Source organism: Coregonus clupeaformis, chromosome 10, assembly GCF_020615455.1.
Source record: "Coregonus clupeaformis isolate EN_2021a chromosome 10, ASM2061545v1, whole genome shotgun sequence".
Taxonomy (NCBI): domain Eukaryota; kingdom Metazoa; phylum Chordata; class Actinopteri; order Salmoniformes; family Salmonidae; genus Coregonus; species Coregonus clupeaformis.
Genome location: NC_059201.1, coordinates 2,582,324 through 2,609,072, shown reverse-complemented (window position 1 = coordinate 2,609,072; position 26,749 = coordinate 2,582,324). Strand labels below are relative to the sequence as shown.

General features: G+C 42.2%; 1 protein-coding gene across 1 annotated transcript in view; it reads left to right on the top strand.

The window, feature by feature from the left end:
- Window positions 1-26,749, top strand: part of LOC121575741 (glutamate receptor-interacting protein 2) — a 157,719-nt gene that overhangs the window by 23,339 nt on the left and 107,631 nt on the right. The window contains exons 3-7 of the mRNA XM_045223211.1: window positions 9,727-9,807; window positions 15,264-15,399; window positions 21,707-21,852; window positions 22,743-22,829; window positions 23,759-23,834. Of these exons, the coding sequence (XP_045079146.1) occupies window positions 9,727-9,807; window positions 15,264-15,399; window positions 21,707-21,852; window positions 22,743-22,829; window positions 23,759-23,834 (526 nt within the window). The remainder of the gene's footprint in view (window positions 1-9,726; window positions 9,808-15,263; window positions 15,400-21,706; window positions 21,853-22,742; window positions 22,830-23,758; window positions 23,835-26,749) is intronic.

Genomic DNA, 26,749 nt, shown 5'->3' with positions numbered 1-26,749 from the left:
GAGAGTAGTGTCAGAGGATTAATCTGAAGAAGTAGTGTCAGAGGATTAATCTGAAAGAGAGTAGTGTCTGAGGTTTAATCTGAAGAGAGTAGTGTCAGAGGATTAATCTGAAGAGAGTAGTATCAGAGGATTAATCTGAAAAGAGTAGTGTCAGAGGATTAATCTGAAGAGAGTAGTGTCTGAGGTTTAATCTGAAGAGAGTAGTATCAGAGGATTAATCTGAAGAGAGTAGTGTCAGAGGAATTAATCTGAAGAGAGTAGTGTCTGAGGTTTTAATCTGAAGAGTAGTGTCAGAGGATTAATCTGAAGAGTAGTGTTGGAGAATTAATCTGAAGAGAGTAGTGTCAGAGGATTAATCTGAAGAGAGTAGTGTCTCGAGGTTTAATCTGAAAGAGTAGTATCGAGGATTAATCTGAAGAGAGTAGTGTCAGAGGATTAATCTGAAGAGAGTAGTGTCTGAGGTTTAATCTGAAGAGAGTAGTGTCAGAGGATTAATCTGAAAGAGAGTGTTGGAGAATTAATCTGAAGAGAGTAGTGTCAGAGGATTAATCTGAAAGAGAGTAGTGTCCGTTTTAATCTGAAGAGAGTAATGTCAGAGATTAATCTGAAGAGAGATGTTGAGAATTAATCTGAAGAGAGTAGTGTCAGAGGATTAATCTAAAAGAGTAGTGTCTGAGTTTAATCTGAAGAGAGTAGTGTCAGAGGGATTAATCTGAAGAGAGATAGTGTCGGAGGTTTTAATCTGAAGAGAGTAGTGTCGGAGGGATTAATCTGAAGAGAGTAGTGTCAGAGGTTTAATCTGAAGAGGTAGTGTCAGAGGTTTAATCTGAAGAGAATAGTGTCGAGGATTAATCTGAAGAAGTAGTGCCAGAGATTAATCTGAAGAAGTAGTGTCGGATTAATCTGAAGAGAGTAGTGTCTGAGGTTTTAATCTGAAGAGTAGTGTCAGAGATTAATCTGAAAGAGTAGTGTTGGAGAATTAATCTGAAGAGAGAAGTGTCAGAGGATTAATCTGAAGAGAGAGTAGTGTTGGAGAATTAATCTGAAGAGAGTAATGTCAGAGGATTAATCTGAAGAGAGTAGTGTCTGAGGTTTAATCTGAAGAGAGTAGTATCAGAGGATTAATCTGAAGAGAGTAGTGTCTGAGGTTTTAATCTGAAGAGAGTAGTGTCAGAGGATTAATCTGAAGAGATAGTGTCTGAGGTTTAATCTGAAGAGAATAGTGTCAGAGGATTAATCTGAAGAGAGTAATGTTGGAGAATTAATCTGAAGAGGTAGTGTCAGGATTAATCTGAAGAGAGTAGTGTCTGAGGTTTCAATCTGAAGAGAGTAGTGTCAGAGGATTAATCTGAAGAGTAGTGTTGGAGAATTAATCTGAAGAGAGTAGTGTCAGAGGATTAATCTGAAGAGAGTAGTGTCTGGGTTTTAATCTGAAGAGAGTAGTGTCAGAGGATTAATCTGAAGAGAGTAGTGTCGGAGGTTTAATCTGAAGAGAGTAGTGTCGGAGGATTAATCTGAAGAGAGTAGTGTCAGAGGTTTAATCTGAAGAGATTAGTGTCGGGTTTAATCTGAAGAGAATAGTGTCAGAGGATTAATCAGAAGAGGAGTAGTGCCAGAGGATTAATCTGAAGAGAGTAGTGTCAGAGGATTAATCTGAAGAGAGTAGTGTCTGAGGATTAATCTGAAGAGAGTAGTGTCAGATGATTAATCTGAAGAGAGTATGTCTGAGGATTAATCTGAAAGAAGTAGTGTCAGAGGATTCATCTGAAGAGAGTAGTGTCAGAGGATTAATCTGAAGAGAGTAGTGTCTGAGATTTAATCTGAAGAGTAGTGTCAGAGGATTCATCTGAAGAGAGTAGTGTCAGATGATTATTCTGAAAAGAGTAATGTCGGAGGATTAATCTGAAGAGAGTAGTGTCGGAGGTTTAATCTGAAGAGAGTAGTGTCTGAGGTTTAATCTGAAGAGAGTAGTGTCAGAGGATTAATCTGAAGATAGTAGTGTCGGGGAGGATTAATCTGAAGAGAGTAGTGTCTGAGGTTTTAATCTGAAGAGAGTAGTGTCAGAGGATTAATCTGAAGAGAGTAGTGTCGGAGGTTTAATCTGAAGAGTAGTGTCAGAGGATTCATCTGAAGAGAGTAGTGTCAGATGATTATTCTGAAAAGAGTAGTGTCGGAGGATTAATCTGAAGAGAGAAGTGTCAGAGGTTTAATCTGAAGAGTAGTGTCTGAGGATTAATCTGAAGAGAGTAGTGTCAGAGGATTAATCTGAAGAGAGTAGTGTCGATGATTAATCTGAAGAGAGAAGTGTCTGAGGAATAATCTGAAGAGTGTGTCAGGATTCATCTGAAGAGAGTAGTGTCTGAGGTTTTATTCTGAAGAGTAGTGTCGGAGGTATAATCTGAAGAGAGTAGTGTCAGAGATTAATCTGAAGAGATAGTGTCAGAGTATAATCTGAAGAGAGATAGTGTCAGAGGATTAATCTGAAGAGAGTAGTGTCTGAGGTTTAATCTTAAGAGAGTAGTGTCAGACGATTAATCTAAAAGAGAGTAGTGTCAGAGGATGAATCTGAAGAGAGTAGTGTCAGAGGATTAATCTGAAGAGAGTAGTGTCAGAGGATTAATCTGAAGAGAGTAGTGTCTGAGGTTTAATCTGAAGAGAGTAGTGTCAGGCGATTAATCTAAAGAGAGTAATGTCAGAGGATTAATCTGAAGAGAGTAGTGTCAGAGGATTAATCTGAAGAGAGTAGATGTCAGAGGATTAATCTGAAGAGAGTAATGTGAGGTTTAATCTGAAGAGTAGTGTCAGAGGATTCATCTGAAGAGAGTAGTGTCAGATGAATTATTCTGAAAAAGAGTAGTGCTCGGAGGATTAATCTGAAGAGAGTAGTATCGGAGGTTTAATCTGAAGAGAGTAGTGTCTGAGGTTTAATCTGAAGAGAGTAGTGTCAGAGGATTAATCTGAAAGAGAGTAGTGTCAGAGGATTAATCTGAAAGAGAGTAGTGTCTGAGGTTTAATCTGAAGAGAGTAGTGTCAGAGGATTAATCTGAAGAGAGTAGTGTCTGAGGTTTAATCTGAAGAGAGTAGTGTCAGAGGATTAATCTGAAGAGGTATGTCGGAGGTTTTAATCTGAAGAGTAGTTCAGAGGATTCATCTGAAGAGAGTAATGTGGAGGTTTAATCTGAAGAGAGTAGTGTCGAGTTCAGTCTGAGGTTTAATCTGAAAGAGAGTGTCGTTTAATCTGAAGAGAGTAATATCGGAGGTTTTAATCTGAAGAGAGTAGTGTCAGAGGATTCATCTGAAGGAGGTAGTGTCAGAGGATTAATCTGAAGAGTAGTGTCTGAGGTTTAATCTGAAGAGTAGTGTCAGAGGATTCATCTGAAGAGAGTAGTGTCAGATGATTATTCTGAAAAGAGTAGTGTCGGAGGATTAATCTGAAGAGAGTAGTGTCCGAGGTTTAATCTGAAGAGAGTAGTGTCTGAGGTTTAATCTGAAGAGAGTGTATCAGAGGATTCATCTGAAGAGAGTAGTATCGGAGGTTTAATCTGAAGGAGTGTATGTAGGTTCGGTCTGAGGTTTAATCTGAAGAGAGAAGTAGTGTCTGACGGTTTAATCTGAAAGAGTAGTCGTGGAGGTTTAATCTGAAGAGAGTAGTGTCAGAGGATTCATCTGAAGGAGTAGTGTCAGAGGATTAATCTGAAGAGAGTAGTGTCTGAGGTTTTAATCTGAAGAGTAGTGTCAGAGGATTCATCTGAAGAGAGTAGTGTCAGATGATTATTCTGAAAAGAGTAGTGTGGAGGATTAATCTGAAGAGAGTAATGTCGGAGGTTTAATCTGAAGAGAGTAGTGTCTGAGGTTTAATCTGAAGAGAGTAGTGTCAGAGGATTAATCTGAAGATAGTAGTGTCAGAGATTAATCTGAAGAGAAGTAGTGTCTGAGGTTTAATCTGAAGAGAGAATAGTGTCAGAGGATTAATCTGAAGAGTAGTGTCGGAGGTTTAATCTGAAGAGAGTAGTGTCAGAGGATTCATCTGAAGAGAGTAGTGTCAGATGATTATTCTGAAAGAGTAATGTCGGAGGATTAATCTGAAGAGAGAAGTGTCAGAGGTTTAATCTGAAGAGAGTAGTGTCTGAGGATTAATCTGAAGAGAGAAAATAGTGTCAGAGGATTAATCTGAAGAGAGTAGTGTCAGATGATTAATCTGAAGAGAGTAGTGTCTGAGGATTAATCTGAAGAGAGTAGTGTCAGAGGATTCATCTGAAGAGAGTAGTGTCTGAGGTTTATTCTGAAGAAAGTAGTGTCGGAGGTATAATCTGAAGAGAGTAGTGTCAGAGGATTAATCTGAAGAGAGATAGTGTCAGAGGATTAATCTGAAGAGAGTAGTGTCAGAGGATTAATCTGAAGAGAGTAGTGTCTGAGGTTTAATCTTAAGAGAGTAGTGTCGGCGATTAATCTAAAGAGAGTAGTGTCAGAGGATGAATCTGAAGAGAGTAGTGTCTGAGGTTTAATCTGAAGAGGAGTAGTGTCAGAGGATTAATCTGAAGAGAGTAGTGTCTGAGGTTTAATCTGAAGAGAGTAGTATCAGAGGATTAATCTGAAGAGAGTAGTGTCTGAGGTTTAATCTGAAGAGAAGTAGTGTCAGAGGATTAATCTGAAGAGAGTAGTGTCTGAGGTTTAATCTGAAGAGAGTAGTGTCAGAGGATTAATCTGAAGAGAGTAGTGTTGGAGAATTAATCTGAAGAGAGTAGTGTCAGAGGATTAATCTGAAGAGAGTAGTGTCTGAGGTTTAATCTGAAGAGAGTAGTGTCAGAGGATTAATCTGAAGAGAAGTAGTGTTGGAGAATTAATCTGAAGAGAGTAGTGTCAGAGGATTAATCTGAAGAGGAGTGTCTGAGGTTTAATCTGAAGAGAGTAGTGTCAGAGGATTAATCTGAAGAGAGTAGTGTCGGAGGTTTAATCTGAAGAGAGTAGTGTCGGAGGATTAATCTGAAGAGAGTAGTGTCAGAGGTTTAATCTGAAGAGAGTAGTGTCAGAGGTTTAATCTGAAGAGAATAGTGTCAGAGGATTAATCTGAAGAGAGTGCGAGGATTAATCTGAAGAGAGTAGTGTCAGAGGATTAATCTGAAGAGAGTAGTGTCTGAGGATTAATCTGAAGAGAGAGTGTCAGATGATTAATCTGAAGAGAGTAGTGTCTGAGGATTAATCTGAAGAGAGTAGTGTCAGAGGATTCATCTGAAGAGAGTAGTGTCAGAGGATTAATCTGAAGAGAGTAGTGTCTGAGATTTAATCTGAAGAGTAGTGTCAGAGGATTCATCTGAAGAGAGTAGTGTCAGATGATTATTCTGAAAAGAGTAGTGTCGGAGGATTAATCTGAAGAGAGTAGTGTCGGAGGTTTAATCTGAAGAGAGTAGTGTCTGAGGTTTAATCTGAAGAGAGTAGTGTCAGAGGATTAATCTGAAGATAGTAGTGTCAGATGATTAATCTGAAGAGAGTAGTGTCTGAGGTTTAATCTGAAGAGAGTAGTGTCAGAGGATTAATCTGAAGAGAGTAGTGTCTGAGGTTTAATCTGAAGAGAGTAGTGTCAGACGATTAATCTAAAGAGAGTAGTGTCAGAGGATTAATCTGAAGAGAGTAGTGTCAGAGGATTAATCTGAAGAGAGTAGTGTCAGAGGATTAATCTGAAGAGAAGTAGTGTGAGGTTTAATCTGAAGAGTAGTGTCAGAGGATTCATCTGAAGAGAGTAGTGTCAGATGATTATTCTGAAAAGAGTAGTGTCGGGAGGATTAATCTGAAGAGAGTAGTGTCGGAGGTTTAATCTGAAGAGAGTAGTGTCTGAGGTTTAATCTGAAGAGAGTAGTGTCAGAGGATTAATCTGAAGAGAGAAGTAGTGTCAGAGGATTAATCTGAAGAGAGTAGTGTCTGAGGTTTAATCTGAAGAGAGTAGTGTCAGAGGATTAATCTGAAGAGAGTAGTGTCTGAGGTTTAATCTGAAGAGAGTAGTGTCAGAGGATTAATCTGAAGAGAGTAGTGTCGGAGGTTTAATCTGAAGAGTAGTGTCAGAGGATTCATCTGAAGAGAGTAGTGTCGGAGGTTTAATCTGAAGAGAGTAGTTCGAATGAGGTTCAGTCTGAGGTTTAATCTGAAGAGAGTAGTGTCGGCGGTTTAATCTGAAGAGAGTAGTGTCGGAGGTTTAATCTGAAGAGGTAGTGTCAGAGGATTCATCTGAAGAGAGTAGTGTCAGAGGATTAATCTGAAGAGAGTAGTGTCTGAGGTTTAATCTGAAGAGTAGTGTCAGAGGATTCATCTGAAGAGAGTAGTGTCAGATGATTATTCTGAAAAGAGTAGTGTCGGAGGATTAATCTGAAGAGAGTAGTGTTGGAGGTTTAATCTGAAGAGAGTAGTGTCTGAGGTTTAATCTGAAGAGAGTAGTGTCAGAGGATTAATCTGAAGATAGTAGTGTCAGAGGATTAATCTGAAGAGAGTAGTTTCTGAGGTTTAATCTGAAGAGAGTAGTGTCAGAGGATTAATCTGAAGAGAGTAGTGTCGGAGGTTTAATCTGAAGAGTAGTGTCAGAGGATTCATCTGAAGAGAGTAGTGTCAGATGATTATTCTGAAAAGAGTAGTGTCGGAGGATTAATCTGAAGAGAGAAGTGTCAGAGGTTTAATCTGAAGAGAGTAGTGTCTGAGGATTAATCTGAAGAGAGTAGTGTCAGAGGATTAATCTGAAGAGAGTAGTGTCAGATGATTAATCTGAAGAGAGTAGTTTCTGAGGATTAATCTGAAGAGAGTAGTGTCAGAGGATTCATCTGAAGAGAGTAGTGTCTGAGGTTTATTCTGAAGAAAGTAGTGTCGGAGGTATAATCTGAAGAGAGTAGTGTCAGAGGATTAATCTGAAGAGAGTAATGTCAGAGGATTAATCTGAAGAGAGTAGTGTCAGAGGATTAATCTGAAGAGAGTAGTGTCTGAGGTTTAATCTTAAGAGAGTAGTGTCAGACGATTAATCTAAAGAGAGTAGTGTCAGAGGATGAATCTGAAGAGAGTAGTGTCTGAGGTTTAATCTGAAGAGAGTAGTGTCAGAGGATTAATCTGAAGAGAGTAGTGTCTGAGGTTTAATCTGAAGAGAGTAGTGTCAGAGGATTAATCTGAAGAGAGTAGTGTCGGAGGTTTTAATCTGAAGAGTAGTGTCAGAGGATTCATCTGAAGAGAGTAGTGTCGGAGGTTTAATCTGAAGAGAGTAGTGTCGTAGGTTCAGTCTGAGGTTTAATCTGAAGAGGAGTAGTGTCGACGGTTTAATCTGAAGAGAGTAGTGTCGCGGTTTAATCTGAAGAGAGTAAGTGTTGGAGAATTAATCTGAAGAGAGTAGTGTCGGCGGTTTAATCTGAAGAGAGTAGTGTCGTAGGTTCAGTCTGAGGTTTAATCTGAAGAGAATAGTGTCTGAGGTTTATTCTGAAGAGAGTAGTGTCGGAGGTTTAATCTGAAGAGAGTAGTGTCAGAGAATTAATCTGAAGAGAGTAGTGTCGGAGGTTTAATCTGAAAAGTGTAATGTCAGAGGTTTAATCTGAAGAGAGTAGTGTCGGAGGATTAATCTGAAGAGAGTAGTGTCGGAGGTTTAATCTGAAGAGAGTAGTGTCGTAGGTTCAGTCTGAGGGTTAATCTGACGAGAATAGTGTCTGAGGTTTATTCTGAAGAGAGTAGTGTCAGAGGTTTAATCCGAAAAGAGTAGTGTCTGAGGTTTAATCTGAAGAGAGTAGTGTTGGAGAATTAATCTGAAGAGAGTAGTGTCGGAGGTTTAATCTGAAGAGAGTAGTGTCAGATGATTAATCTGAAGAGAGTAGTGTCGTAGGTTCAGTCTGAGGGTTAATCTGACGAGAATAGTGTCTGAGGTTTATTCTGAAGAGAGTAGTGTCAGAGGTTTAATCCGAAAAGAGTAGTGTCTGAGGTTTAATCTGAAGAGAGTAGTGTTGGAGAATTAATCTGAAGAGAGTAGTGTCGGAGGTTTAATCTGAAGAGAGTAGTGTTGGAGGATTAATCTGAAGAGAGTAGTGTCGGAGGTTTAATCTGAAGAGAGTAGTGTTGGAGAATTAATCTGAATAGAGTAGTGTCGGAGGTTTAATCTGAAGAGAGTAGTGTTGGAGGATTAATCTGAAGAGAGTAGTGTCGGAGGTTTAATCTGAAGAGAGTAGTGTCGGATGTTTAATCTGAAAAGTGTAATGTCGGAGGATTAATCTGAAGAGAGTAGTGTCGGAGGATTAATCTGAAGAGAGTAGTGTCAGATGATTAATCTGAAGAGAGTAGTGTCGGAGGTTTAATCTGAAGAGAGTAGTGTTAGAGGATTAATCTGAAGAGAGTAGCGTCGGAGGTTTAATCTGAAGAGAGTAGTGTCAGAGGATTAATCTGAAGAGAGTAGTGTCGGAGGATTAATCTGAAGAGAGTAGTGTCAGAGGATTAATCTGAAGAGAGTAGTGTCAGATGATTAATCTGAAGAGAGTAGTGTCGTAGGATTAATCTGAAGAGAGTAGTGTCTGAGGTTTAATTTGAAGAGGGTAGTGTCTGAGGTTTAATCTGAAGAGAGTAGTGTCAGAGGATTAATCTGAAGAGAGTAGTGTCAGAGGATTAATCTGAAGAGAGTAGTGTCAGAGGATTAATCTGAAGAGAGTAGTGTCGGAGGATTAATCTGAAGAGAGTAGTGTCAGAGGATTAATCTGAAGAGAGTAGTGTCAGATGATTAATCTGAAGAGAGTAGTGTCGTAGGATTAATCTGAAGAGAGTAGTGTCGGAGGTTTAATCTGAAGAGAGTAGTGTCGTAGGTTCAGTCTGAGGTTTAATCTGAAGAGAATAGTGTCTGAGGTTTATTCTGAAGAGAGTAGTGTCAGAGGTTTAATCTGAAGAGAGTAGTGTCGGAGATTTAATCTGAAGAGAGTAGTGTCGGAGATTTAATCTGAAGAGAGTAGTGTCGGAGGATTAATCTGAAGAAAGTAGTGTCGGAGATTTAATCTGAAGAAAGTAGTGTCTGAGAATTAGTCTGAAAAGAGTAGTGTCTGAAAATGCATCCAAATGAGAAAAATCTATCTGGTCAAAATAGGTTTTTATGCATAAATGACAAATTCGATATGGAATATTTCATTTCAGATGTTTATAATTTACTGTTTGTTAGTTGGATTTTAAATGTGTTAATTTTTCTCTCGGAATGTGACTAATTTCTCCAAACATCTCATCTGTTGATTTGCATTTGGGTATCCTGGAGACTTCCAATATGTGAAACAGCAACCACACTGGCAACATGATACATTACCGCAATATCATAATACCATAAACCCAATTTCTCACCCCAAGCATGTTGAAATAGCAACACCTATAGTGCAGTGCCATCCACCATCTGGTCATCTATCTCATGTCACCACCATCTAGTCTAATGGGCCAGTAGATGGCCTGCTACTCTACGTCTGCGTCTCAAATAGCACGCTATATCTCATGTAGTGCACTACATTATAGTGCAGTCCAGGATGGGCTAAAAAGTAGGGCACTACATCAGGATTAGGATGGGACTCCAGTCGAAAGTAGTGCACTGCATTTTGAATTGGATATGTTGGGCTATGGTCAACAGCAGTGCACTACATTTGGAATAGACTAGGTTGTGTCTCTGGTCAACGGCAGTGCACTACATAGGGAATAGGGTGTTATTTGAGACACAGCCCTATAATAGCCCTGTTTTCTGCCCCTTCCTTCCAGATGATGGTCCTTACTCTAAAGGGAACAAGGATTCACAAGGGACAGACAATTCCCTGACCGCCAGGAGACAGAGTATCCCAGGTAGACTACTGAGTTCCTTTACTCTCCGGCTGCTCATCTCAGCTCTCTCTCTCTCTCTGGTCTCTTTCTGGTCTCTCTGGTATGTCTCTGGTCTCTCCCTGGTATCTTTCTCACTGGCTCTCCATAGCTGACAGTTGTCTTTCACTCTCTTAGTTTCTTTCTCTGGTTTCTCTGGCTCTTTGGCTTTGCAGTTCATCTCTCTCTCTCTCTAGTCTATTTCTCTATGGCTCCACACCTCACAGCTCTTTCTCTCTCTAGTCTCTTTCTCTCTGGCTCCACACCTCACAGCTCTCTCTCTCTGCTCTCGCTCTCTCTCTAGTCTCTTTCTCTCTGGCTCCACAACTCACAGCTCTCTCTCTCTGCTCTTGATCTCACTCTAGTCTCTTTCTCTCTGGCTCCACACCTCACAGCTCTCTCTCTCTGCTCTCTCTCTCTCTCTAGTCTATTTATCTCTGGCTCCACACCTCACAGCTCTCTCTCTCTGCTCTCTCTCTCTCTCGAGTCTATTTATCTCTTGCTCCACACCTCACAGCTCTCTCTCTCTGGTCTCTCTCTCTCTGGTCTCTCTGTCTGGTCTCTCTCTCTCTCTGGTCTCTTTCGCTCTCTGGTCTCTTTCTCTCTCTGGTCTCTTTCTCTCTGGTTTCTCTCTCTCTGGTCTCTCGCTCTCTGTTCTCTCTCTCTCTTCTCTCTCTTTCTCTCTCTCTTGGTCTCTCTCTCTCTGGTCTCTCTCTCTCTGGTCTCTTTCTCTCTGGTCCCTCTCTCTCTCTCTGGTCTCTCTCTCTCTGGTCTCTTTCTCTCTGGTCCCTCTCTCTCTCCCTGGTCTCTTTCTCTCTGGTCTCTCTTTTTCTCTGGTCTCTTTTTCTCTGGTCCCTCTCTCTCTCTCCCTGGTCTCTTTCTCTCTGGTCTCTCTTTTTCTCTGGTCTCTTTCTCTCTGTTCTCTCTCTCTCTGGTCTCTTTCTCTCTGGTCTCTCTCTCTCTGGTCTCTTTCTCTGGTCTCTTTCTCTCTGTTCTCTCTCTCTCTGGGTCTCTTTCTCTCTGGTCTCTCTTTTCTCTGGTCTCTTTCTCTCTGGTCTCTCTTTTTCTCTGGTCTCTTTCTCTCTGGTCTCTCTTTTTCTCTGGTCTCTCTCTCTCTAGTCTCCCTCTCTGTCTGGTATCTCTCTCTCTGGTCTCTCTCGCTCTCTCTGGTCTCCCTCCCTCTCTCTCTGGTCTGTCTCTGTCTGGTCTCTCTCTCTCTCTCTCTGGTCTCTTTCTCTCTGGTTTCTCTCTCTCTGGTCTCTCTCTCTTTTCTCTCTCTCTCTGGTCTCTTTCTCTCTGATCTCTCTCTGGTCTCTCTCTCTGGTCTCTTTCTCTCTGGTCTCTCTCTGGTCTCTCTCTCTCTCTCTCTGGTCTCTCTCAGTCTGATTTCTCTCTCGTCTCTCTCTCTCTCTGGTCTCTCTCTCTGGTCTCTCTCTTTCTGGTCTCTCTTTCTGGTCTCTCTCTGCTCTCTCTCTGGTCTCTTTCTCTTTCTGGTCTCTCTCTGGTCTCCTTCTCTCTGGTCTCTTTCTCTGGTCTCGCTCTCTGGTATCTCTCTCTCATATCTCTCTCTCTGGTCTCTCTCTCTCTGGTCTCTCTCTCTCTGGTCTCTCTCTCTGGTCTCTCTTTTTCTCTGGTGTCTCTCTCTGTCTGATTTCTCTGTTGTCTCTCTCTCTCTCCGGTCCCTCTCTCTGGTCTCTCACTCTGTCTGGTCTCTCTTTGTCTCTGGTCTCTCTCTCTGGCCTCTCTCTCTCTGTTCTCTCTCTCTGGTCTCTTTCTCTCTCTCTCTCTTTCTCTGGTCTCTCTCTCTGATCTCTCTCTCTCTCTGGTATCTCTCTCTCTCTCTGGTATCTCTCTCTCTCTCTCTCTCTCTCTCTCTCTCTCTCTCTCTCTCTCTCTCTCTCTCTCTCTCTCTCTCTCTCTCTCTCTCTCTCTCTCTCTCTCTCTCTCTCTCTCTCTTAGCAGGGATGGCTTGCTTCTGCCCTAGAGAGTACACACTACATTACACTACACTGCGCACCATGCCAAGTTCTAAACTAAAGCATGTAGATGATGATGATGATGATGATGGGGAGTCTGTATTCTGCTGCTCATACTCCCTGGTCGTGGTTCGCTCTTCCTCTTATTTTCATGTTGCAAAGTGTTGTGGGATGATAACTGTAATTAGCTTGATGTATAGTGGGGGGTAACATCAAACATACAGGATGTCTTCTTTCTTCAGCAGTTGTGTCAGAACACAGTGCTCTGTCCTTCCAGAACCATGACTGCTGTACAGAAATACTACCTAACTCATTATGATAAAAGAGAGCCGTGTTACGCTCTTACGGTGCTGAACGTCAAAATATGTAATATTTGAAGAAGTATAACGTTCACCATATACATTGTGATTTAAAATGGAATCCTCTAGACTAGCACCAGCTTGTATTTCAACACAGTATTTCATCTCAAATTCAACATTTCACGGTGCTTTAAGTTCAGACTGTGTCCCGAGGCTAAATGTGAAGTGGTATAATTATAGTGTGTTGTTATTGGGGCTGTTGTGGTGACCGTATTACCGCCACACCGGCAGTCACGAGTCATGAAGGCAGTCAAATTCCACGTGACTGTTTAGTCACGGTAATTAGGCTTCTCCAAGCTCTGATGCTGCTGATGGTCATTAATAGCCAACCAAACTTGCTAACTGCCTGGTACTCAGCACTCTATTGTCCCTGTAATCACTCTGACATCAATGCAAATGTATTCGAAAATCTAATCAATTAATGAGAACCCATGAGCTCATGTTGCGCAACATTTCTATAGGCTATGCAATTGTGAGAGAAAACAGAGTGATGGCCTCTATTAAAAAGAGGAGGATCCAATCAGCTTTCTATAGGCTAGGCCTACTATATGTATTTCTCAACTTTCCTAATATTAAGCACATTGCTTATATTTACAACAGGAGTATAGCCTACCTGGCTGGCATGAAAATGATCCACGGGAAAAGCCTCCTCCATTCACTATTGATGTGCATAAATGATATATGTATTTTTTCCCCTGCCCCAGTTTCGAGACAGGTGCATGATAATGGTCTGTTCAAAATCATAAAAAATGTCACACATACATTATTTAGTATATGTAAAGACAATATTAAATCAAGAATAGTCTGATGGTTGACAATATTAGCCTATCACTTGAATGATGCCCAGCATAAGGAAAGTGTCACGTTCGTTGAATGACGGGTCAGACCAAGGCGCAGCGTGATATACGCACATGTTTATTAAACGTAATAAACACACGACAAAACAACAACGGAAACGAAACGTGAAGTCCTAAGGTTGTACATACAACGAACCTTACCCGGAACAAGATCCCACAACTAGACAGTGCCAATAGGCTGCCTAAGTATGGTCCCCAATCAGAGACAACCAGCGACAGCTGCCTCTGATTGGGAACCACACTGGCCAACATAGAAATACACATACTAGATAATACAACATAGAACATACACAACAAAGAATATACACACCCTGACTCAACATATAAGAGTCCCCTGAGTCAGGGCGTGACAGAAAGAAACAATGCCTTTTTCGAATCATAGTCGCACACCTCATGTAGCCTAGCCCGTAGGCCTATATGTTTTAATAAGGTTTGTAAGCAGCGTGTGAGTTTCAAGTTTGGGGGAAATCATTTTCACCATAAAAATGCACCTTTATAATAAAAGCATTACATGCATAATCGCAGTTGCGGTCACTTTTTATAATTGTGTTTTCCCGCTAATGGAACACTAGCGCTTATAGTCTACTGCCGTGTGCGCATTGCTGCGCTTATAATGTGAAGAAATAGCCTATTGGTTTATCACATTTTAAGCTAAATGTTCTAATCTGTTGCGGTAGCCTCATTTTTTTTAATGCTAGTGGTTGCAAAAGGGTGTATTATGGCCACACAAAGGGGATGCCACCAGGATATTCGAGGCATTATCAAGTGCTTGTCAAATTGTGAATGAGAGACTGATGAAGTGTGTACAGCCTGCGCAAAAAACTAAGCAGAGCTCATGAAAAAATCTAAACACATTTTTAGGGAAGGCCCTAAAAATTACCAAAAGACTCCAGCCACCCTAGTCATAGACTGTTCTCTCTGCTACCGCACGGCAAGCGGTACCGGAGCGCCAAATCTAGGTCCAAAACGCTTCTTAACAGCTTATACCCCCATAAGACTGCTGAACAGCTAATCAAATGTCTACCTTGGACTATTTGCATTGAATCCCCCTTTATTTTGTATTATTATTTGTTTGTACGCTGCTGCTACTCGCTGTTTATTATCTATGCATAGTCACTTTACCCCTACCTACACGTACACTACCAGTCAGAAGTTTGGACACACCTACTCATTCCAGGGTTTTTCTTTATTTTTACTATTTTCTACATTGAAAAATAATAGTGAAGACATCAAAACTATGAAATAACACATATGGAATCATGTAGTAACCAAAAATGTGTTAAACAAATCCAAATGTATTTTATATTTGAGATTCTTCAAATAGCCATAACAGTATAATCATGGTTTCATCAGACCAGAACATTTTGTTTCTCATGGTCTGAGAGTCTTTAGGTGTCTTTTGGCAAACTCCAAGCGGGCTGTCATGTGCCTTTTACTGAGGAGTGGCTTCCGTCTGGCCACTCTACCATAAAGGCCTGATTGGTGGAGTGCTGCAGAGATGGTTGACCTTCTGGAAGGTTCTCCCATCTCCACAGAGGAACTCTAGAGCTCTGTCAGAGTGACCATCAGGTTCTTGGTCACCTCCCTGACCAAAACCCTTCTCCCCCGATTTCTCAGTTTGGCTGGGCGGCCAGCTCTAGGAAGAGTCTTAGTGGTTCCAAACATCTTCCATTTAAGAATGATGGAGGCCACTGTGTTCTTGGGGACCTTCAATGCGGCAGAAATGGTTGTGCCTCGACACAATCCTGTCTCGGAGCTCTACGGACAATTATTTTGACCTCATGGCTTGGGTTTTGCTCTGACATGCACTGTCAACTGTGGGACCTTATATAGACCGTTGTGTGCCTTTCCAAATCATGTCCAATCAATTGAATTTACCACAAGTGGACTCCAATGAAGTTGTGGAAAAAAGGATGCACCTGAGCTCAATTTCGAGTCTTATAGCAAAGGGTCTGAATAAGGTATTTCTGTCTAAAAACCTGTTTTCACTTTTTCATTATGGGGTATTGTGTGTAGATTGTTGAGGAAAATGTTTTATTGAATCCATTTTAGAATAAGGCTGTAACGTAACAAAATGTGGAAAAAGTCAAGGGGTCTGAATACTTTCCGAAGGCACCCTATAATGTATACTGTCCATTGACTCTGTGTTTCTGTGTGTTCTTGTGGTTGTGAAGGCTTGGTTACTATATGATGTATACTGTCCATTGACTCTGTGTTTCTGTGTGTTCTTGTGGTTGTGTTTGGGGTAGAAGATCTGCGGGGCGTGACGATAGTAGAACTGATTAAGAAGGAAGGCAGCACCTTGGGCCTCACCATCTCTGGAGGAACCGATAAGGATGGAAAGCCCCGTGTCTCTAACCTACGGCCGGGAGGACTGGCTGCCAGGTGAGATCTCTATTGTTTACAGTATTCCAGCATAGACCATTATTATGTGTTAGCTTGTTCCTCTGTCTCATACCATCATGGAATTCTATCATATCATTATTTTGTATCTAATCAACCCAAAACATCGAAAGCAATGGCCAGGTGAGATCTCCATTCTCCACCAAAACACACAGGAGAGAGAGAGAGCAGCTCTTTCATACACTGAGTATACAAAACATTAAGAACACCTGCACTTTCCATGACATAGACTGACCAGGTGAATCCAGCTGAAAGATATGATCCCTTATTGATGTTACTTGTTAAACCCACTTAAATCAGTGTAGATGAAGGGGAGGAGACAGGTTAAAGAAGGATTTTTAAACCTTGAGAGAATTGAGACATGGATTGTGTATGTGTGCCATTCAGAGGGTGAATGGGCAAAAATGTAAGTGCCTTTGAACGGGGTATGGTAGTAGGTGCCAGGCGCACCGGTTTGTGTCAAGAGCTGCAACACTGCTGGGTTTTTCACGCTCAACAGTTTCCCCGTGTGTATCAAGAATGGTCCACCACCCAAAGGACATCCAGCCAACTTGACACAACTGTGGGAAGCAATGGAGTCAACATGAGACAGCTTTCGACACCTTATAGAGTCCATGCCTGGCGAATTGAGGCTGTTCTGAGGGCAAAAGAGGGTGGGTGCAACTCAATATTAGGAAGGTGATCCTAATATGTTTGGTATATTCAGTGTACGTAAGACAGCACTACATGTTTTCTGCCTAGAATAGACTAGAAACCTTTATTGTCCATTAAAATGGAACTGACAGCAGTTTAACTACCTTGCCGCTATGAAACAAACAGACAATCATAATATCAGTCAAATAAATCGAATTCCCAGTTGATGCTACAAAACCAACTTAAAGTTCAATGACGTACAGTAAAGCCATTGTTGGCAGAATAGATGGATGCAGTTCAATGCATGATTCACATAGCTAATTCACCAATACATTTCTTGGTTGTCCTACAAATATTGCTATCAGGTTTTAAATCACAGCTGGCCTGGTATATTTTTCGCTGCAACCAGCCCTTCGGGATGCACTTTTTTCAGTTTCAATGACTCAATATTTTTGACAAAACAAATTGACCAACGTAACCAAGGCTGTGAATGTCAATACAATCAAACTAGCAAAGTCAATGATCACAAGTCAGTCATAACGTGGCTAATAGGCTAGCGTATCTATTTATTTAGCGATCTAAAAGCACCGAGCCTAACGTTGGAAGGATGTCATGTCCTTTGGTGAGTGGCCGACTTTTTCACCCCCATATCGTTTTTCTGTTGCTACAGCTAGAGGTGCAGGTATCATTTGGTTAGCTAGCAAGAAACGTGAATCATATAGCTAGCTATACTAAACTTGAAAGACTGCTATCGACAGTTAGCGTAGCTCTTAGTTGTCAATGAAATGTATTTGGCATCGATCAAATGGGAGGGCAGACGGGCAAGTTCCCATTCAGTTGTCAAAACGTGGGTTGGGAGAAGCATGCATTGGCAGACAAGCTGCCGAAGGACGAACAGGCTAGTATTCCCCATCGTTTATCAGTGCAATTTTAACGGGCCAACTACAAGCTAAAGAAGTTTGAGGGGGTTTATCTACTGTTCCCTCTTTAGATTTGAGCTCATCTCGCTCTGGCTAACATGAGTTGTTGATCTTGTTGTTGATGTGCATAGGCAACTGAGGGACAGAGCCTATAGGACTGTAAAGTTCCCAAATGTAAAAGGACTCATGGTATTTACATATTTGCAGAAATCCATTCAGGTGTATTTTGTGGCTTTTGGCGAATGCTTTCTAATGTTCAAAAGTTGCGCTGTTGCTACTAACTGTAAACACACAGTCCAGCTCAAAGTGAATGATGGCAGGCCCGTGTGGCAAATGGCTTATTTGCGTATAGGCCTACCATAGCTCTGATTGGCTATGGCACACCGGTCTGTGTAGAGTCCGGCCCTGAGGTGCGTTCAGTTCGCTTGAACGTTTGCTACGTTGTAGAACGGTTTGTACTGAACGACACGTTTTCCAAAAAATGTTCTTGTAAGTTCTTGAATAGACTTTGAGGTACGTTTGCTCCCGTTTTGGTGGTTGTGGCGAGGTTTGGCTTGAAGCAATGAGTGACTTATTTAAAGGGTAGTGGCCATGCTGACAACGTTTTCCGTTCAATTGAACGTTCCAGAACGTAAAAAACGTACTGAACGCAGCCCCCTTGGAAAAGACTGAGACGTTTTTATTATGTTTTATTTTCTGCAGTGTCTATCAATTTTCCAAACGCATGGCCGCTTTCCCACTCTACATTGCTACAGAATTTTCACTTCTCAGAATATGTATAAAATAAAATATTAAGAGGGTTTTTAAAAATATTTTATGTTGCTAAACCGCTGTCAGTTCCCACTTGAATGTATATAAAATAAAACAAATCCTTCCACTCTGCTAGACCACCATTCCCTCACTTTTACTGAATGTGCATTCATGCAGCCTCAGTACAGGACAACGTGTTCCTTGACTAGCGCCTAGACCTCCATCCCCCTCAGCCACCATTCGCAGCCACAGATGCAGTCCATGCTGGATCAGCCAATCAGGCCCTGGTGTAGGAAGAACCATCTGACGTTTCCTTTCACTAGAAGGCAGAGTTCCAAAGGAATGTTTAAGGACTAGGATGATGACGCTAAAAATAGGCGCGCATAGTCTTATGTCATTATGTGTAAAGCTACTGACCGACCTGTCTTGTCTTTTTAAAGAAGGCGTTCCCCGTAGGAGACTTACGGTTGAGCTGCTCTGCTTGAACCTTAGCTGGACAATTTATATAGAAAGTGGCTTTTATCCAAAGCTGTCTGACTCTGAATAAAGAAAGTGGGACATGTAAAAGTCTGAATTAATCTCATGACTGGCAGCATGTGTATCTGTCAACACTTTCATCTCTAGTGGGTGTATGAGAAGTCCTTTAATCTAGTGGGTGTATGAGAAGTCCTTTAATCTAGTGGGTGTATTAGAGGTCCTTTAATCTAGTGGGTGTATGAGAAGTCCTTTAATCTAGTGGGTGTATGAGAAGTCCTTTAATCTAGTGGGTATATCAGAAGTCCTTTAATCTAGTGGGTGTATGAGAAGTCCTTTAATCTAGTGGGTGTATGAGAAGTCCTTTAATCTAGTGGTTGTATGAGAAGTCCTTTAATCTAGTGGGTGTATGAGAAGTCCTTTAATCTATTGGGTGTATGAGAAGTCCTTTAATCTAGTGGGTGTATGAGAAGTCATTTAATCTAGTGGGGATATGAGAAGTCCTTTAATCTAGTGGGGATATGAGAAGTCCTTTAATCTAGTGGGTATATCAGAAGTCCTTTAATCTAGTGGGTGTATGAGAAGTCCTTTAATCTAGTGGGTGTATGAGAAGTCCTTTAATCTAGTGGGTGTATGAGAAGTCCTTTAATCTAGTGGGTATATCAGAAGTCCTTTAATCTAGTGGGTGTATGAGAAGTCCTTTAATCTAGTGGGTGTATGATAAAGTCCTTTAATCTAGTGGGTGTTTGAGAAGTCCTTTAATCTAGTGAGTGTATGAGAAGTCCTTTAATCTAGTGGGTGTATGAGAAGTCCTTTAATCTAGTGGGTGTATGAGAAGTCCTTTAATCTAGTGGGTGTATGAGAAGTCCTTTAATCTAGTGGGTGTATGAGAAGTCCTTTAATCTAGTGGGTATATCAGAAGTCCTTTAATCTAGTGGGTGTATGAGAAGTCCTTTAATCTAGTGGGTATATCAGAAGTCCTTTAATCTAGTGGGTGTATGAGAAGTCCTTTAATCTAGTGGGTGTATGAGAAGTCCTTTAATCTAGTGGGTGTATGAGAAGTCCTTTAATCTAGTGGGTGTATGAGAAGTCCTTTAATCTAGTGGGTGTATGAGAAGTCCTTTAATCTAGTGGGTGTATGAGAAGTCCTTTAATCTAGTGGGTGTATGAGAAGACTTTCTGTTTTCATTTCCAACATTAAGTAGCTTGCTACATCATATACAGTGGGGAAAAAAAGTATTTAGTCAGCCACCAATTGTGCAAGTTCTCCCACTTAAAAAGATGAGAGAGGCCTGTCATTTTCATCATAGGTACACGTCAACTATGACAGACAAATTGAGGAAAAAAAATCCAGAAAATCACATTGTAGGATTTTTAATTAATTAATTTGCACATTATGGTGGAAAATAAGTATTTGGTCACCTACAAACAAGCAAGATTTCTGGATCTCACAGACCTGTAACTTCTTCTTTAAGAGGCTCCTCTGTCCTCCACTCGTTACCTGTATTAATGGCACCTGTTTGAACTTGTTATCAGTATAAAAGACACCTGTCCACAACCTCAAACAGTCACACTCCAAACTCCACTATGGCCAAGACCAAAGAGCTGTCAAAGGACACCAGAAACAAAATTGTAGACCTGCACCAGTCTGGGAAGACTGAATCTGCAATAGGTAAGCAGCTTGGTTTGAAGAAATCAACTGTGGGAGCAATTATTAGGAAATGGAAGACATACAAGACCACTGATAATCTCCCTCGATCTGGGGCTCCATGCAAGATCTCACCCCGTGGGGTCAAAATGATCACAAGAACGGTGAGCAAAAATCCCAGAACCACACGGGGGACCTAGTGATTGACCTGCAGAGAGCTGGGACCAAAGTAACAAAGCCTACCATCAGTAACACACTATGCCACCAGGGACTCAAATCCTGCAGTGCCAGACGTGTCCCCCTGCTTAAGCCAGTACATGTCCAGGCCTGTCTAAAGTTTGCTAGAGTGCATTTGGATGATCCAGAAGAGGATTGGGAGAATGTCATATGGTCAGATGAAACCAAAATATAACTTTTTGGTAAAAACTCAACTCGTCGTGTTTGGAGGACAAAGAATGCTGAGTTGCATCCAAAGAACACCATACCTACTGTGAAGCATGGGGGTGGAAACATCATGCTTTGGGGCTGTTTTTCTGCAAAGGGACCAGGACGACTGATCCGTGTAAAGGAAAGAATGAATGGGGCCATGTATCGTGAGATTTTGAGTGAAAACCTCCTTCCATCAGCAAGGGCATTGAAGATGAAACGTGGCTGGGTCTTTCAGCATGACAATGATCCCAAACACACCGCCCGGGCAACGAAGGAGTGGCTTCGTAAGAAGCATTTCAAGGTCCTGGAGTGGCCTAGCCAGTCTCCAGATCTCAACCCCATAGAAAATCTTTGGAGGGGAGTTGAAAGTCTGTGTTGCCCAGCGACAGCCCCAAAACATCACTGCTCTAGAGGAGATCTGCATGGAGGAATGGGCCAAAATACCAGCAACAGTGTGTGAAAACCTTGTGAAGACTTACAGAAAACGTTTGACCTGTGTCATTGCCAACAAAGGGTATATAACAAAGTATTGAGAAACTTTTGTTATTGACCAAATACTTATTTTCCACCATAATTTGCAAATAAATTCATAAAAAATCCTACAATGTGATTTTCTGGATGTTTTTTTCTCATTTTGTCTGTCATAGTTGACGTGTACCTATGATGAAAATTACAGGCCTCTCTCATCTTTTTAAGTGGGAGAACTTGCACAATTGGTGGCTGACTAAATACTTTTTTCCCCCACTGTAGGTAGACCTATATTTCAAACAAAATGTAATGTATTATTTATCACAGTCGTACGGTGGTATAGGGGTAGGCTTTGTAACATGGGGTATTTGATTGACACTCTCTCTACTTGTTGACAAACTCTCTCCTTTCTCAAACTCTCTACCTACATGTACTACTCGACCTCACAATGCTATTATAAGAAACCCAACATCAAAAACAATTTTCCTGTGGAGTCAGCCTTGAATACTTCAAACCACAATTGATCTATCTGGCACTCAGAACACGTTGATTAACTCTCAGTCTGGTCCTATCTGTTTGTCTGTGTGGAACTCGGAACCAGAATGTTGTGTTGTAGAATAGATGGAATATAATTTTTGTCCTGAAATGTGTTTTCTCCCAAACTAGTTGCCAAACTACAGAGTTTGATTGTTATCGATTAGGAAAGTATTGATTTGAAATTATGTTTAAGAGAGTAGATTTGAACCAACGTCATGTTATTCATCTGTCGTAGATCCTGAATCCTATAGGTTTAATGAAAGGTGGGATCTATAATTATCAGCTAGATAATGTTGTATCTATGGTCCTGTCTAATGAGTCAAGTCAGTCAACGGTATCAACCTGACCAAGCTGATGTAAATTGATATAATGATATGATAATCATATAGATAATTTATGTTTTATTTATGTCTTTATGTTCCTGTCCTAGGAGTGATCAGTTGAACGTGGGCGACTACATTAAGTCGGTGAATGGTATCAACCTGACCAAGCTGAGACATGAAGAGATCATCAGTCTGTTGAAGAACGTGGGAGAGCGAGTGGTGCTTGAAGTGGAGTATGAACTGCCCCCATCAGGTAGGAGGCTGATTATTGTTCTTGGGTTGTAGTCTGAATTCAAACTCCACCCCTAGCTCCTATACCTGCTAGGCACATCTGTAGGAAAGGATTGGATTTGTCCCAAGAATATGGTGAAATGCCACCTATCCTATCAAAGGCCGAGCTGGATCTTTTACCATACTGCTAATACTACCAATCTAATCTCCTGATATCTAAACTCGGGTCTATAGGAGTGCCCGGGGGGCAGGGACCAGGGGCAGGGACCAGGGGTCAATCTGGAACTTGGCGGTAATGTGAGTTTTCTCAACCACATGACCTGCTCAGGGAAAAACTACAGGTCCCAGTTATCACCTTCTGCCTAGAGTTTGACCTGCTCAGGTCACGTGGTCTGCCAGTCTGACATTAGGGTTGCCAGTAAGACGCCAGTGTGTTCCCTGACCTTCCATTGTAGTAAAACAGACAGTTAACACAGCCAATTGAACTTTACAAGCCTAACCGAATCTGCCTGACCTTTGTGATTTGTAATAATGAATCTGTCTATTTATCTTTGCTGTCCGCTGGTTCCTGGTAGCGAGCCCAGTAAAACCTGTGATTTAATGGTGGTGACATCATTTATAAGCCTCTCCCTTCCTGTATCTCTCTCTCTCTCTCTCTCTCTCTCTCTCTCTCTCTCTCTCTCTCTCTCTCTCTCTCTCTCTCTCTCTCTCTCTCTCTCTCTCTCTCTCTCTCTCTCTCTCTCTCTCTCTCTCTCTCTCTCTCTCTCTCTCTCTCTCTCTCTCTCTCTCTCTCTCTCTCTCTCTCTCTCTCTCTCTCTCTCTCTCTCTCTCTCTCTCTCTCTCTCTCTCTCTCTCTCTCTCTCTCTCTCTCTCTCTCTCTCTCTCTCTCTCTCTCTCTCTCTCACCCCCCAGCACCAGACAGTACCTCAGGCGTGATTTCCAAGACAATGGAGATATGTTTGCACAAAGAAGGCACCAGCTTCGGCTTTGTCATGAGAGGTACTACACTATGCATTCATTACGCAGGCTGCGTCTGAAATGGCTCCCTATATAGGGCTCTGGTCAAAAGTAGTGCACTATGTAGGGAATAGGGTGCCATTTGGGATGCAGCCTATCCATTCATTACACATGTGTCAAACTCATTCCACGGAGGGCCGAGTGTCTGCGGGTTTTTGCTCCACCCCTTGTACTTGATTGATGAATTAAGGTCACTAATTAGTAAGGAACTCCCCTCACCTGGTTGTCTAGGTCTTAATTGAATGGAAAAACCAAAAACCCGCAGACACTCGGCCCTCCGTGGAATGAGTTTGACACCCCTGATATACACAGACAAACCTAGTACCCTCCCGTTTCCACTACAGTCATGGTTGATTGTGTTCCAGTCACAGCTGACCCATAAATGAGAACACTCAAATTAATTTAAGCTAGCCTCAGCAGTCCACCAATTGGAAATGCTAATTTCTTAACAACGCAATCCACAGATCAATAAAAGACAAAGTAATTTAGGCTGTAGGGAAATCAATCCAATATTTACAGCACAGTTAGCATGGAAAATCTGTTTTAACTGTGGATGTCAGAAAAGATTAGCCAAACTGAGTAATTATTCTTCAACACAAATATTCTTGAGATTCTTCAATGCATACTTTTATTAGACAATAGTTTTCATGCAAATGAATATACTGTATATAATATAATATATGCCATTTAGCAGATGCTTTGTCCAACTTACAGTCATGTGTGAATACATTTTTCATGTGGGTGGCCCCGGTGGGAATCGAACCCACGATCCTTGGCGTTGCAAGCACCATGCTCTACCAACTGAGCCACACAGGACCAAATCGATGTTGGTCAGGCAGATGCCCTATTAAAAGTGATGACTGTATTACCAAACCACTTCCTCAAGCGGTCTGTTTTATGTGATGTTTCAGGGGGCTCACACGAAGACTGGAACAAAGCTCGCCCCCTTGTGGTAACATACGTCAGACCAGGAGGTCCTGCAGACAGGTAACGTGGAACATGGTGGGATGTATTCCATATGACACCCTATTCCCCATATAGAATGGAATAGACTACGAAAGAAAATTAAAAAAATAGAATAGAATATTACTTTATTTAGTTTTCCGCTTTGCTCCCACAAGATATAACACACATTTTTAAGAGGAGCACAGGGGTCTGCTGCAGTACCGTAATACCTCCCAAGAGAATTCTCTTCGGTTATAGTCACAGCTGTGTATATTCCCCCTCAAGCCGATACCACGACGGCCCTCAAGGAACTTCACTGGACTTTATGCAAACTGGATACCACATATCCTGAGGCCGCATTTATTGTAGCTGGGTATTTTAACAAAGCAAATTTGAGGAGAACACTACCGAAGTTCTATCAACACATTGACTGTAGTACTCGTTTAGGGAAAACACTAGACCACTGCTACTCGCCTTTTCGAGATGCCTACAAGGCCCTCCCCCGCCCTCCCTTCGGCAAATCAGATCACGACTTCAACTCAAACAGTAGGTACCCGTGCTGAGGTCTATTCAACGCTGGTCTGACCAATCGGAATCCATGCTTCAAGATTGTTTTCATCACGCGGACTGGGATATGTTCTGGGTAGCCTCTGAGAATAACATTGACGCTTATAGGGATGTTGTTCCAACGGTGACTATTAAAACCTACCCAAACCAGAAACCGTGGATATATGGCAGCATTCGCGCAAAACTGAAAGCGCGAACCTCCGCATTTAACCATGGCAAAGTGACTGGGAATATGGTTGAATACAAACAGTGTAGTTATTCCCTCCGTAAAGCAATCAAACAGGCCAAAATGTCAGTACAGAGACAAAGTGGAGTCGCAATTTAACGGTCTACAGACAATCACAGACTACAAAGGGAAAACCAGCCACGTCACGGACACCAACGTCTTGCTCCCAGACAAGCTAAACACTTTCTTCGCCCGCTTTGAGGATAAGACAGTGCCACCGACCCGGCCCGCTCCCAAGGACCCTGGGCTCTCCTTCTCCGTGGCCGACGTGAGTAAGACATTTAAGCATGTTAACCCCTACAAGGCTGCCGGCCCAAACGGCATCCCTAGCCGCGTCCTCAGAACATACGCAGACCAGCTGGCTGGTGTGTTTACGGACATATTCAATCTCTCCCTATCCCAGTCTGCTGTCCCCACTTGCTTCAAGATGTCCGCCATTGTTCCTGTACCCAAGAAAGGAAAGGTAACTGAACTAAATGACTATTGCCCCGTAGCACTCACTTCTGTCATCATGAAGAGGATAGTTAAGGATCATATCACCTCCACCTTACCTGCCACCCTAGACCCACTACAATTTACATACCGCCCCAATAGATCCACAGACGATGCAATCGCCATTGCACTGCACACTGCCCTATCCCATCTGGACAAGAGGAATACCTACGTCAGAATGCTGTTCATTGACTATAGGTCAGCCTTCAACACCATAGTACCCGCCAAGCTCATCATTAAGCTTGGGGCCCTGGGTCTGAACCCCGCCCTGTGCAACTGGGTCCTGGACTTCCTGACTGGCCGCCCCCAGGTGGTGAAGGTAGGAAACAACACCTCCACTTCGCTGATCCTCAACACAGGGGCCCCACAAGGGTGCATGCTCAGCCCCCTCCTGTACTCCCTGTTCACCCATGACTGCGTGGCCACGCACGCCTCCAACTCAATCATCAAGTTTGCAGACGACACAACAGTAGTAGGCTTGATTACCAACAATGACGAGACAGTCTACAGTGAGGATGTGAGGGCCCTGAGAGTGTGGTGCCAGGAAAATAACCTCTCACTCAACGTCAACAGAATGAAGGAGCTTATTGTGGACTTCAGGAAACAGCAGAGAGAGCACTCCCCTATCCACATCGATGGGACCGCAGTGGAGAAGGTGGAAAGCTTCAAGTTCCTCTGCGTATACATCACTGACAATCTGAAATGGTCCACCCACGCAGACAGTGTGGTGAAGAAGGTGCAACAGCGCCGCCTCTTCAACCTCAGGAGGCTGAAGAAATTCGGCTTGGCCCCTAAGACCCTCAGAAACTTTTACAGATCCTGTCGGGCTGTATCACCGCCTGGTATGGCAACCGCACTGCCCGCAACTGCAGGGCTCTCCAGAGAATGGTATGGTCTGGCCAACGCATCACCATGGGCACACTGCCTGCCCTCCAGGACACCTAGAGCACCCGATGTCACAGGAAGGCCAAAAAGATCATCAAGGACATCAACCACCAGAGCCACTGCCTGTTCACCCTGCTATCATCCAGAAGGCGAGGTCAGTACAGGTGCATCGAAGCTGGGACCGAGAGACTGAAAAACAGCTTCTATCTCAAGGCCATCAGACTGTTAAATAGCCATCACTAGCCGGCCTCCACCTGGTTACTCAACCCTGCACCTTAGAGGCTGCTGCCCTACATACATAGACATGGAATCACTGGCCACTTTAAATAATGGATCACTAATAATTTAATAATGTTTACATACTGTTTTACTCATCTCATATGTATATACTGTATTCTATTCTACTGTATTTAGTCAATTCCACTCCGACATTGCTCGTCCTAATATTTAAATGTATATATTTCTTAATTCCATTCTTTTACTTTTAGATTTGTGTGTATTGTTGTGAATTGTTAGATACTACTGCACTGTTGGAGCTAGGAACACAAGCATTTCGCTACACCCATAATAACATCTGCTAAATATGTGTATGTGACTTGATTTGATTTGATTTTACAGATCCCCTGGAGCTATTTTATAGTGCACTGCTGTAAAGGGTCCAAATGTAGTGCACTACTGGTGTCATTTGAGACAGAACCCGTGTTAACTTTTTCTGTGTGGGTTTGGCTGAGAGGGATATTGAAAATGAATATGTCGGCTGGTGCCAGTTACATATGCATGTGTTTTC